This window comes from Camelus ferus, chromosome 2 (genome assembly GCF_009834535.1).
Source record: "Camelus ferus isolate YT-003-E chromosome 2, BCGSAC_Cfer_1.0, whole genome shotgun sequence".
Classification (NCBI taxonomy): domain Eukaryota; kingdom Metazoa; phylum Chordata; class Mammalia; order Artiodactyla; family Camelidae; genus Camelus; species Camelus ferus.
Genome location: NC_045697.1, coordinates 112,945,677 through 112,959,616, shown reverse-complemented (window position 1 = coordinate 112,959,616; position 13,940 = coordinate 112,945,677). Strand labels below are relative to the sequence as shown.

General features: G+C 40.6%; 1 protein-coding gene across 3 annotated transcripts in view; it reads right to left on the bottom strand.

The window, feature by feature from the left end:
- The window catches only part of MARCHF1 (membrane associated ring-CH-type finger 1), a 779,824-nt gene that overhangs the window by 49,017 nt on the left and 716,867 nt on the right, over positions 1-13,940 (bottom strand). For all 3 annotated transcript variants that reach the window (XM_032465582.1, XM_032465591.1, XM_032465596.1), the window contains one exon: positions 1,064-1,244. In XM_032465582.1, coding sequence (XP_032321473.1) covers positions 1,064-1,244 — 181 coding nt within the window. The remainder of the gene's footprint in view (positions 1-1,063; positions 1,245-13,940) is intronic.

Sequence of the window (13,940 nt, the reverse complement as noted above, 5' to 3'; positions counted from 1 at the left end):
ATGAACCATCAAACCAAACCCCCAAATAAAGGCCAACACAAAAAGGAGTCCACACTTTATAAAAGAGATCATTCTCTATTACCCAATGCCTGGCTTTTAAGAAATCAGGTGAGTTCACATTATTTAATCTATGTGATCTCTTATCTAACTTTCTTGGGAACTGACTTCAGTAAGTAGACTGTTCTCACAGATCCCATCAATTGTTACACTGACTTACAAGTATATTTTTCACACACACACACATGCACATATACACATATACATACACATAGTACACACACATGCACATGGTTTTTTCGACTTTAAAAAGTGATTAAAAAAAAATCAGAGTCCTTAGAATCTAAACAGGGAAGTAGGGAGGATTACCTGCAAATACTTGGCTACATTTTACATACTGAGCTCAGCAAAAGCTGTGGATTCTTAGGGGATATTAGCATGTTAGCAAAAGCTTATTGGGTAAATGTCCATCAACAGATGACTGGATAAAGAAGATGTGATACACACACACACGCACATGCAGACGCGTGCACACACACACAGGAATATTATTCAGCCATAAAAAATGAAATAATGCCATCTGTAGCAACATGGATGGACCTAGAGATTATCACATTGAGCGAAGTGAGTCAGACAGAGAAAACACAAATATCATATGATATCACTTAGATGTGGAATCTCAAAAACAAATGATACAATTTCTATTTATAAACCAAAACCAGACTCACGGACTTAGAAAACAAACTATGGTTACCAAAGGGGAAAGGGAAGGGAGGGACAAATTAGGGGTTGGGGGTTAACAGACACACTATATATAATAAACAAGGACCTCCTGTATAGCAGAGGGAACTATATTCAATTTCTTGTAATAACCTATAATGATAAGAAAACATGTATGTGTGTATGTGTGTAACTGAAGCACTATAATGTACACCTGAAACTAACATTGTCAATCAACTACACTTCAATAAAAAATGTAAAACAAAAATCTTATCAGGAAAAGGGGTCTTGAAAACAAGCCTGCGTAGCTGGGGCTGCCCGGCGCAGCTGCCCCGGCGACACGTACCTTCCGGAGCGGCTTCAGCTTGGTCTCCATGATGAAGTCGTACTTGCACAGCTCGCAGCAGCGCGTGTCCGAGCTCTTGATCCACTGGTGGAGGCAGGACTGGTGCACGAAGCGCAGGGTGCCGGTGCAGCGACAGGGCGTGATGAGGGGGCTCTCCTCATCCCCTTCGCAGTGGCAGATCCTGGGGAGCACACAGCAGCCTGGTGAGACCTCTCGGAGGGCGCCCAGCATCCTCCTCCCCGCGCCGCCCAGGCTGGATTAGAAACTGCAACCGCGGATTTAGAATGCAACGCAGTTCACTTCCACCTCGTGCTGAACCTGAGTCTGGCATAGTCATTGCTGGACTCTTAAGTCACTTTATAAGATTTTAGACACTGATGCATCAGAAATGCACCATGACCTCATTCCTACACCGAAGCCAATTTTAACAGCACCACTGTTAAGCTATGTCCTCACCTTAATCTATTAATGGTCGGTGTCCATGAGCACAAACTTGCTTTAATATATAGAAGTTATGGCTTAGTATTTGAAGAACTATTGTAATCTGATAACTTGCTTTATTTTGATGACAGTTTTATAGGGCGTGTAATTTAGTACATATGGCATTCCACCAATATGGAAGAATTATGAAAAATTTTAACGTGTTACCATGGACTTAAGTGAATATAGAAGGTTTTAGCTTGGTAATATTACAAAGAATTTCCTAGGAAGATACACACATCTTCGGTTACAAATGGCCTAAACTGTCAATAATCATCATTGTTTAAAAGTCACAAAAATTACTGCTTACATAAAGTTTACATACAGTAAATCCTACTTTTAAGACGTTAATTACTACATCCGACGAATTCCAAGTTGAGCTAGTCTACTGAATTACTGCGACTTCTGGTGTTGCCGATTCAGTCTGTGAAATCTTCATTATTCTCATCTTTACATTAAAAAAAAAAACTAATTCGTTTTTCTCATTGGATGAGATAAGCTTTTCAAACCGCCAGATCATGAATTCAAATCTTAACCCTTCAACAATTCTTATGATTTAACCAGTTGTTAGAAGTTGTTGATAAATTTGATTAGAACGATTGCTTGAAATCTGTTAGAAATATGAAGGCCATGTTCCCCAAATACCTGAATAGTTACTGTTTTGAGGTGAGTCACAGTTTAAATGTGGCTGGAAGGATGTCTGAATTGCTGCCCCTGGCCTTTCCTTTTAGGTCTATGTGCCCTCTTCTCCAGAAGCATGCATTTTAAACAGTGGATTTTAAAATATATTTATCTATCTCAGCTGTCTCCCCAGGGGAAATGAAATTTGGTCAGTTTGTTACTGCAGTCAGATACAGGAATTGAAACCCAACCCGCCTCTAACCTCAAAATAAAGAAGTATGACACAGTACACTAGTATTTTGGGTCTCCTTTTCTTAAGTAAAAATAAAGTAAGCAAAGAGGAAGCCTGGCTTCAGGAGTCCTTTGGGTGGGAGTGATTGGATGAGAACGCAGGGAAGTTCAAGTCAGTGTCCGTCTTCCCCTGAACTGAGTTAGGAAGTAGCTGTGTTTCTGTGGGAGCTCGTGTCAAAGGCTGACTCTGTGGGGAGCAAATAAATCTTCTGAGCCCGCTCTTTAATACGAAAGCCCGAGACATCTCCTCTCTCCAAACGTGCAGGTCCTGGGATCGGGGCTTAGTATGCTTTATATCATATCTGTTGCCAGTAGAGTGTTGGTCAGTAGATGTTTGTTGACTCAGAGAATTGTTCAGTCAACAAGCCATGACTTATTACACAAGCAACCAGTGAAAGCAAATCTGGGTTTCTAAAGCACTGCATTTTGTTGTAATATTTATTTTTGGAGCCACGGAAACCTAACGAATTATACATTATGAGTGGCTGGTACTTTTTTAAGTCCTCTGAACCTCTTCTCTTTCTGCCTCCACTCAAAGATACCCTGCTAGATCAGGGCCAGCAAACCATGGCCCAGTCCTCGCCGCTGCGTGTTCTGGTAAATGAAGTCCTCTTGGCACACACCCATATGCATTTGTCTATGCAGGACTTCGAGCGCGTTTGCACCGCAACCACAGACACGGAGAGTTGCTGCAGACGCCACGTAGTCACAAAGACCACCACGGTCACTACCTGGACCTTCACGGAAAACGTCAGCTTACCCTTGCCCTAAACACGGTAATGCTGAGTTCAGGACCACGTCTGACTATTATCGACGGTGATGAAAACAAAGTTTACAAAATAAATCACCCCAACTTCTGCAAGTCACAAGTGCTGCAGTAGAGGTTCCAGAGAGAAGCGCACGATAAAAAGGAAGGTCCCTCCTGGCTTACCCGCAGTTTCTCATTTGAAAAAGAAAAATTGGCCGTTAATGCCATCTGATAATTCAGCACTGAAAAGAGGGGTCTAGTGCTGTCTGAGGCTCTGATATTTTTTTTTAACTGACATGAAAAAGTCATTCATCATAAACAGATTGAAGCCAGGACCTCACTGATGACCGTGTTCAGACTTGCTGGAATAGTTTCCCAATCGTAGTCAACTTCCTGTATCTTACAGATGCTTTCAGAATTTTTTTTCTCCTGAAACTATTCTTTGAAGCATCACCAGCAATATCATTTTTTTTCATAAAATTAAGATTATTTCTCTAGGGGGCAGGGTATACCTCAGTGGTAGAGTGCATGCCTAGTATGCACGAGGTTCAATCCCCAGTCCCTCCATTAAAAAGAAAATGATTAAGTAAGTACACCTAGTTACCTCCCCTCGCCAAAAAAAAGGAAAAGAAAAGAAAAAAAGGGATTATTTTCCATAGGGAAATTCAAAAGCTTGATTTATGTTCATTCCCATTTTACAAAATTCTTTTTTTTTTTTACAGCATTTTAACATTTTGAAATTTTTCTAAATTATACAACTCAGGTTGGATCCCAAGAGCCTTTCTTAAACCATGCTGAGACTGTCCTAAATAGATTCAAGAACTAAATATCAACTTTGGATATCTCCTGGAAATAAAAAAGTGATAGTGCCATTGCAGAAAGAATGAAACAGTTCTTAAATTGACAAACTTCACGCAAACCACTATTGCTAAATTATAACTGAAAACGCAGTAATAAAAAATATAAACATGCTTTCTCCAACAGAATAATGGTGTAGAGAACATGATTTTAATGATAAAATAAAAATGCATTGTAAAATAATCATAATTTTGATGTATTTTTACCTTATGGGAAATCGAGACTTGGTAGTTCAGTGATTTTTTAAAAATCAGTGGTGACTGACGTTGGTGTCTGTCATCTAGTGATAGGAACAGGCTGAATTCAGAGATTTTATTGGCATTTTAGTATTTTAACTGGAGGCTTACAGTTTAATCAGCATGTGTTAGGCTTTTACCATTTATGACTTGAATAAACTTCTACTTCTGTATAATTTCTAGCTTTCTGTAAAGAGTGGAGCATAAAATGCTATATAGCAAATTAAATTTAGAGTATGTGTGTGTGTGTGTTTTCAAGTCCCTTAATATTTGACTTTTAAGAAAAGTAGGCTTCTTTTTTTTGTCTTGTATATCTTAAAAAGCCCCCCACTGTCCCCACTCCCTACCCCATCCCTTGCCAAGGCTTCTTGGCTCTGGTAAAATAGTATTGTTTTTTTTCTGCATACAATTTTTAAAAATAATTCATCACTTTAAAACAATCTTCATGAGGGCCGTAGTGATTTTGTAACTTGGGAATTCTTTTCATTCATCCATTATTTCATTCATTCACATTTTCTTAGTTCTTGCTACATGCACAGAAAACCAGATACCACCATTAGCACGCAGGGTGACTTGAGAGGGAGAGAGAAGTGCCTGGAGGCAGGGACCCCATTTGGGCAATGATTACAATCATCTGGGTGTTAAGAATCTGGAACAGTGTGGTGACACCGGGTTGGGGATGGGAGACTCAGCCTACAGAGGGTGCCACGATCCCCAGGCCATCGCTTGGTTTCCATGCTTAGTCTTGGCAGCGAAGCACACCTACAACACATGACTTTTAAAGGCAGTCATCCCTGTAGCCCTCAGACAGCATCTCAGCTCCCTTCCCCTAGTCCACGCCTCTGCCCCCTCCTTTCCCCACCTGCGTTTCCCGCCATATGCCTCTCCCACTAAATAAGCTTTGAGCACAGTAGTTAGGGATACTATCATTTGTAATGGTTTAATTTGGATGCAGTCTTTACTCAGAACTAGCCATCATGCTTCAGAGTTTGGCCCCCATTCTTCGAATTCACTTCTGAAAAAAGACTGGCGTATCTGTTGGGCAGAAGCCACGCGGAAAGGCAGGAAGGATGAGAAATTCGTGCTCATGTAAATGAGCGAAGAGAATAATCTCTCTTTTGGTGAAACAGAGCAGAGCAGTGACAGGATAGCTGACTAGGGAAATTTTTATTTTAAATTTTCATTTTGGGGGAGGGTATATCTTAGTGGTAGAGCACATGCTTAGCGTGCACGAGGTCCTGGGTTCAATCCCCAGTACCGCCGTTGAAAAATAAATAAACCTAATGACCGAGTCCCCCCCAAGCAAACAAAAGACCTAAGAAAAAACTTTAAACACTTCTTCATTTTGTTTTTACAAGGAAAAGCTGAACTTGTTCATAAGCAGAGGTGAAGGTGCCACAGAGAGGTATACATTTACAAAAATAGACAAAAGAATGACCCATTGTTAAGTGAATGTTCTTGAGAAGTTGAAAAAGCATGGGGAAAGAAGGGATGTAAGAGGAATATCTTTGGGCAGGTGGAAGAATACGTAGGTAGGAAACAGACTCCGTTCCTGTGAGCAAGAGGTCGGGGAGAGAGGGCAGGTGAAGACGGAAACGGGGTGGGGGTGCAGGGAAAGCACAGTGGCTGGGTCTGGGGGGTCTTATCATCTTTTGTGATACAGAAACAACAGGTTTGCTGCAGAGAAGGAGGCAAGGCATGAAACCCCGCCCTGAAATCCCCAGGTCCGAAATGGGAAGGGCGAGGAGGGAAAGATTCTGGCACATCAGAGGGTTCGGTGTGAACATGGTTGTCTTCTGGTCCAGACTAACCGAGCAGGGAAGCAAGTGGAACCACGTGGTGGCCACTGTATTAAGGGAAGAGGAGGGGTTTGAGAGATGGCAAGACAACGATGCTGAAGGACTGATGCTGAAAATGGGAGGAAATGGGAGAAAGCTTGTCTCTATGTAGAGTATGTACTCATCGCCCTCATGGATGAATTCATATCCCTATTGTGTTTTTCTTCCATTGTCACAGAAAAATAAAAATAAAAATAACTCAATGATTTCAATTCAATTGTGCTGGAGGTTCGCAAGCAAATCCAGTCCTGACTCCCATCCTTGTTCTCTGCTCCAGTAAACTGAAGAAGTTCTCCAGTTCACTCATGTGTAAAAGGAGGTTAAAAATAACTCTTGGACTCACAGACATAAACAACAAGCTAACGGCTACCAAAGGGAAAAGGGGGGGGAGGGATAAATTAGGAGTTTGGAATTAGCAGATACACACTACTGTATATAAAAGAGACAAACAACAAAGCCCTGCTGTACAGCTCAGGGAATGACATTCAATACCTTGTAATAACCTATCATGAAAAAGAATATGAAAAAGAATATAAATGTACATGTATAACTGAATCATTTGGCTGTACACCAGAAACTAACACAACAATGTAAATCAACTATACTTTAATTAAAAAATTAAAAAAAAAACCCTCTTTAAGTGTCATGAGGATTAAATAAGATAAAAGGGTGCATACCTGAGGGGTAGTTGGCAATCTAATATTTGTGAATTTTATTATGGATAATTTGTTCATGTTAGCATGGGATCATGGGATTAACGAGACCACTGCCACTATTACTATGAATTTCACTGATCTATGTTATTGCTTTCAGGGCATTGGGATAACAGTTCTTAGCAGCTAGTTTGTTAAACCGGTTACAGCAAATGCTTGTAAGGCCACTGTCACGAATTCCGACTCTATCCAGGTGAGTTAGTTATTGACTCATTTGAATCCGCAGGTGAGTCAAGTCAAGTCACAGAAATGTCTCAAAGAAAGCTGGACTCGGAGTATGGTCAGATCTGTGTAGAATGAAACTGGAATTGAATTCAGCTTCACTCTTCCGCATGTTGGGTGACCTCAGCCAAGTTTTCAGACAGTTGGTTTTCTCATCGGTAAAATTGTACATGGCTATTACAAGGTTCAAATAAGATCTATGAGAAAATACTGCAAAATATAAATAGTATCCCAAAGTCACGCATCACTGCCAACATATAAATAGTCAATAAAATCAACAAAAATGCTGCTAGGTGATAGGCAATGCACTGCATGCTTTTTATAAAAGCAACTCATTTTTTTTATATAAAAGCAACTCATTTTTTTATATAAAAGCAACTGCATTTTGCTTTACAGGACGCTGTCATTTTCCACCTTGTAGGACTGTGGCTTACTGTAACAATGGGATTACGTCTCTGCTGAGCTACCAACACTCTCTTTAGATTCAAGTCTAAGGGCCTTCTCTAGCTCTTCATCTTTCCTGAAGTCCTTATGGACTAGCCCCTCCTCCCGGAAACCTCTCCCTTTTTGGCTTATGTGACACTGTGCTTATGTCACTACCCTTAAAGATGGGGAAAGAGGAATCAGAGGGCATGTAAGACGGTTGTAGGGATGGAAGCAGTGATTGGTTGTGGAGGACAGACCCCAAATGTCAGGATTCTGCAGCCTGGAAAGGTGAGAAATGATAGGGGGCGGAAATGATGGAGGAGATGTGATGGGGGGGGTCCTATGACCCTATGACATGCTGTGTGAGGAACAGTATGCAATTCAGCATTTCTGAAAACACGGCTAAGACTCGTCGACCACAATCTAATGCAGTAGGTCAAAAGGGCTGCCTTTTAAAGTGTGAGTGTAGTCATTTGGGGACGAATAAAAAGAAATACTAAGTCCTACAGTTAACATCTTGCGAGGGGAAAAAAAAAAAAGGCAGGGGAGGGAACATTCCATGGCAACTGACTTTAGATACGTGACAGGCTATTGTGTAAAAGGTGGCTAGTCTTATTCTGTCCCATAACTGGATCCAGCGAGTCAGAGTTACAGGAGAGATTAATATATCTCTTTCCAAAGCTGAACTGAGCTGACCCAGGAGGGTGTAGATTTCCCATCATGGAAAATACTCAATAGGAGGGTCTAGCTCAGTGGTAGAGCGCATGCCTAGCAGGCGTGAGGTCCTGGGTTCAATCCCCAGTCCCTCCAGTAAATAAACAAACAAACAATTACCACCCCCCCAACAAACAACAATAAACAGAGTGATTCTGTGGCAGACACAGTATAAAGGAGCTCCAGGAAGGGTAATTAAACTACATGACCTCAAACCCCTAGCGTTGCAATTCTGTTTTCCTTCCTTTCCCACAGACTGATCTCTCGTCTTACCCCCTGAAGTTTCTTTGTCAGCATTTCCCGTCTGCTTATACTGGGAGTTTTGGACTTAGCACTTTTTATTTTCCCTTTTGACACTGACCACTCCAGGGAGGCAACCCACAGGTTCAAGCTTCGCTCCCAGGCTTGGAATTTTAAAACATTCATCTCCAAAACCAACCTGCAGCCTCTCCAATAACAAGAAACGTCGGCTGGTTGTGTTTTCCTGTATCCCGCCATTTCCCATATGGCTTCTCTCCTGAACATCTCATTCTCTTGGTTTGCCTTTCTTTTTAAGACTTCTGTATACTTCAGACTCTAAATCCTAATTGTTATCAATATGCCAATATTTTTCTCTCTCAGTGTTTTGTTTTGTTTTGTTTTTTTTACTTTTCCTCCTTTTCATCCTCACTGCCATCGCTCTAATAGCTTTGAATTGTCAACAGATACACCCACTGTCTTTAAAGCTCTACTCCTTCCAAATCACTTTTTAAGCACAGTTATTCAGATCCTTTTAAAATACTGCCAGTCTTCAAGAACCCTAACAATCAAGTAAAATCCAAATTGTTTCACCCAGTTTTCATACGACCTCCCATAATTTGGATTTACCTCTCCCACCGTATTTCTCACTAATCCCTAACGTACAGGCATAGCAACATGGCACAGAATTTACCAGCCAAGAAGCTATGGGTTTTGCCACAAATTAGTTACCACTGTGCCAAGATCTGGAGTTTTCTCAGACTACAGGACAGTTGAAGGGTCCTGGGTGTGCTGTCCATCAGTCGCGGTTAATGCACAAGGCTGTTACCATGGTGTGCACTTGGTATGATGTCGGAAATGGTACTACAGTCAGCATCAGAATCCCACTTCTGCTGGTCCACGCCTGTTAAGTCACTCAATCTCCGGTGCTTTCAAGTCCCTCATCAATAATATAGGAAAACAGCAGTGTCTACTTCATAGGATTATTTATAAGAATCAAGTTAATTAAGTGTCAATAAAGGTTAAACAGTATTTTTTTCAATTAACGTTCAGATGTGTATTTCCTTAGCCGGTTGCATTCTGGGATTGTCTGCTTCTGGGACTTTTCTCAAATATGATCTCAAGCCGGTGACACCCACTCCCTCTCCTGATCACACCTCATTTAAATTTAAGCTGCCCTAAGACTCACACCCCTCACGAACCAGACTGCAAGATCTCTACCGATAATGTTTGAGGTGCCATTTTCCCTAAATTTTATACCACCCAGAGCCAGTCTTGGCTATTTGTTGTTTTATTTATGCAAGTTCTGCCAGTATGACCTGAAGAAATTCTTGTTGATTAATCTTGTCTGGGAAGAATAGCAGAATATTAAGACAAATCTAAGTGATGAGAGAATTAAAAAGTCAAGGTAAAGATGGCTAATTACTAGACCACAAATGAACTGGGAATAATTTACCTGAAGCTATCCCAGGTGCAGAGCAAAAGCCAAAAGAGAGAGTCTCGCTTAGCGAGACGATTTAGCAATTCTCAAAGGATGTCACCACTTCCCAGTGTTTTATTTATGTTTCGGGAAAATGTGCTTATAATGAAAGTGAGAAAAGTATGACCCTTACCCATACCATGCACTCTTCATTTGCACTGAGGAACTAAACTGACATGTTCTGATTTTATACCCTATCTGGGCATCAGAGGAAGCCACGCAAACTGATGTGCTGTAAAAAGGAGAAGTAACTCTTCTTAATAAGAAAAGAAGATGGACAGTATTGAGTATTTTTCTTAATAACAGCTGTTTCCAGCAAACTTTTACTGATATGGATCCAGAATATATATATATTTTTGGAATTAAAAGGAAAAGACCTTGTAAATCAGGTTTTGAAGATTTCATTACAGAGATGAAGAGAGGTGCGATGGCCTACCGTTCAGCCTGAGATTTAAAATATTTTGAAAATGCCAATTCAAAATACAACTGTGATGTAAGAATAAAAACATTTTATGGCAGAGCTGATATCATTTTTGTATTGCTAAGTTTGGGCATTCTGAATCTACAGGCAACTTTTCAACATCTACAGATGAGTGGCAATTCTTCACACTCAAGGGAATTTTTCACATGTTTTTGTTTTCTCAAAGGAGTATTTTCGATTCAAAAAAAACCCCCAAAAAGCAAAAAATAAAAAACCTGGTACATCCCGTGACTTCCTGAGTTTAATTTCATGCCTGAATTTGTCAGCACTGACTTGGGCAAAACCTCAGACCATCTGCCCAGAGCTGCAGGGAAGGATGGACAACCGAGGCAGTGACACAGCAATGTCCCTGGCTCCTCACTGGATCCTGGAGTGGATCCAAAGCCACGGCTGATGAGCCGCATCCTCTTCCCACTGGATTCCGCTCGATGGAAAATGGTGGAGAAGAAGATAACGGCGATCACTTGTGCCAATAGCGGAAGCAGAGGTGGCCAGGCTTATCTGAAGTCGTGGGAATTTGGGTTGCATGGGCTACAATGGATTGGGAAGATGCTAACTGAATTGCTCCTCCTGCAGCCCTGCCGCCTCTGTTGATGGTTCAAACCTACTGATCCCAGGAGTTTAAATTCTGATTGGGATCGAAGTTCCCATTGGGACTCTTCTATTACCGGCTAGCTGAGTGAGTCAGTCTCACAGTGGGCTAGGCCCGCTCTGAGGACTTTCTGAGACGTCTCCATCGGGTCGTGGAGGACGCTAGATTTTTTTTCCCCTGTGTGTTGGCATGTGTAGCCCCAGGAATTCCAGCCACAAGGGTACCCAACAACACAACAGTTCTTCCACATCAGTCTTAGTATCAGCTCAAACTGCCCAAAACCTCCAAATCAGGGGAGACCAAAAGATGAAGTGAGGGAGGAGGGTAGGACACGGTGGTAGAGTGCCTGCTCCTCCCCAGTGCATCCACTAATCAAAAAAAAAAAAAAAAAAAAAAAAAGGCGGGTGGTAAAGGAGCTTCAAAAGATGGACTGTGCCCTTTGGGATAACCCTTCCCTGTGAACCATCACTTTGCTGCCCTGTTCACCCTCTGTTGGGGGGCTCAGAGCATCGTTTACTTCCAAGTAAAGGAACTGATTTTCCCTAGTGGTATTTACCTTCCCAGATCCTACCTTATAATTTTGGTGACATACAGGTGAGTAAATAGATAATAACTTTGAATAAATGTCCTCATGCAATGATTTTATCTACACTCTCAGATGTCACAAACATTCATTTTACGTCAGCTTTGAGATCCTTTTTGTGTGTCTGTGAGATCGACAAAACAGAACGACAGATATTTGTAAGCAGGTATTCTCGAAGTTAGGAGGCTTCATTTTTTATTAGCTTCATGCATTGACGTGAAAAGGAAAGAAGGAAGGACAGATAACACAAACTCACTTGTTTTCTGTGTAGATATAACCAAAGAAATACATTTGGTCAGATGCAGAGTAGGGCTCTGGTACGTACGTAATAACAGAGCTATTGGAAAACTTAAAACATTTTAGTCTTTTTCTTTTCTGATTGTGGCAGTGATTCTTAATCCAAGTTGATTTTGTGACAGCACTTTTGGTGACTGCTGAGTGCTGGAGTCCTCATCGCCTCATCCTCAACCACGACTTCCATTTTTCATTCATCTGATCTGTCTGAGCGCTGCTTTAAAGGAAGTCTCGAGTTGCCATGGATAATTGACAAAGCCGGTCACTTATTTACAGATAACCAAGAAGGCACTGAATGAATTAGAAATATGCTTTTAAGTATTTTACATGTAAATTCTCCTACCTAGGCAAGGAGTTGTCTTGGCCAAATACTGGCCAAAAATTTTATAGCAGTTCCAGCCATCATCAGTGTTTATTCATTTATTCACTGATTTCTTCATTTGTTCATTTAATAATCATTCTCTCACCAAATAATTGGTTGCATATGTACTAGATGTAAGGTTATATAAGGTGTAAAGATGAGTAAATCTTAAAAATAATGGTAATAAATGGAAAGATGAGTAAGTCTCAGCTTGTGCCCTTCAAGGAGGTTATATTTTGACACTTTCTACGTTGGACATTTGCACAACTAACTGGAATCCAAGGTACCACAGGATGCGTGCGTTTCAAGTCCTGAGCAAGGACAGGGGATGTCATGCATAGATGTGGGGTGGGGACGGTGGTTATAGCCCAAGGGAAGATGTTTATAGGAACTGGACTTGGAGCCTGGGTAGAATTTGGCACATAAAGATGGAAGTTGGTAAAATACTCCAGACATAAAAGATACTTTTGGTGAATGCTACAAGTAGGAATCACCAGGTAATCGGATCAAGTGTGTGGCAGGTTTAAAAGGAATATGAAAGTTCAGGTAGGACTGGAATGGAATGTCACACTGAAAAACAAGATTGTGAGAGCCTAAAAGACGCTTCCTTCGTCCAGTGCCACCATTTACACACACACACACACACATATACACATATATACAGGCACACATATAAAAAAAGCTTTAGTGACATTCAGTTGGAGTGGAAACTCCATAAAGAACCCAAGTAAGAAAGTAAATTATTAGAAAAAATTAATCTGGCTGTGTGATCTCAGAGTTAGAAAGAAAAAGAAGAGAATATTATAACAGTCAAAGTCAACAGTAATAAGAATGAGCAGTAGTGTAATAGTCATGAGAAGCAAAAAGAGAACAGGAGATGTTGCAACAGTAGAGTTGGTGGAACGTGGGTGTGAGTCTGGGAAAAGGAGCTGGGATGAGCTGTGGGAGGACAGGACTGAACACAAAGAGCTTCTCGGTACAGAGTGAGAGATGAATCTATTTACAGGGCCTCCGAGCATTTGTTTGTCGCCACAGGTACCACTTGGAAACCACCCTGTTCATGATTTCATTTTGAACATCCTTACACTCTACTAGGAGGGTCATTTTGAAAAGCAGAAGGAAGTGGTTCCACGCTTTCTCATAGATGCTACTTTCTTAGATTGGATATTTTTCAAGAAGAATCATATTTGAAAGGTCTTTTTACACATAGCAGTAGAACTGCCTGTAACAAATCACTATCTCAAATTATAATCATATTGGAAATATACTTGTCCAGTTAGCAGTAGAATTACAGATACATAATTAATGATTGATAATAATCCTCTTTCTAATTCACATCTTCCTAGTGTGTAGTATATCCAGAGAGATTCTTACACCATTTGATTATCCCAATCATTCGTTTCTCAAACACAAAACAGAAAGCACAACTTTGTGGAAACAAACTGAAATGAATTATAAACATAAAACCACAAAATTTTTATTTTATTCAGAATCCTGATAGAACAAAATTTCCATTTAGATAAGAACACTAAATTTTTTTCTGACAGCTTTCATTCTTCCAAAGCCCTGTGTATGAACTTTATATGTTGTCACTAAGAGATATAACTGAGAAAAAAATAGTATAATCCTATTAAAATTAGATGCATAAAAAGAGTAGAAGAAAATATTTAAAAATCTAGTGATCATCTATCTAGGTAATTAA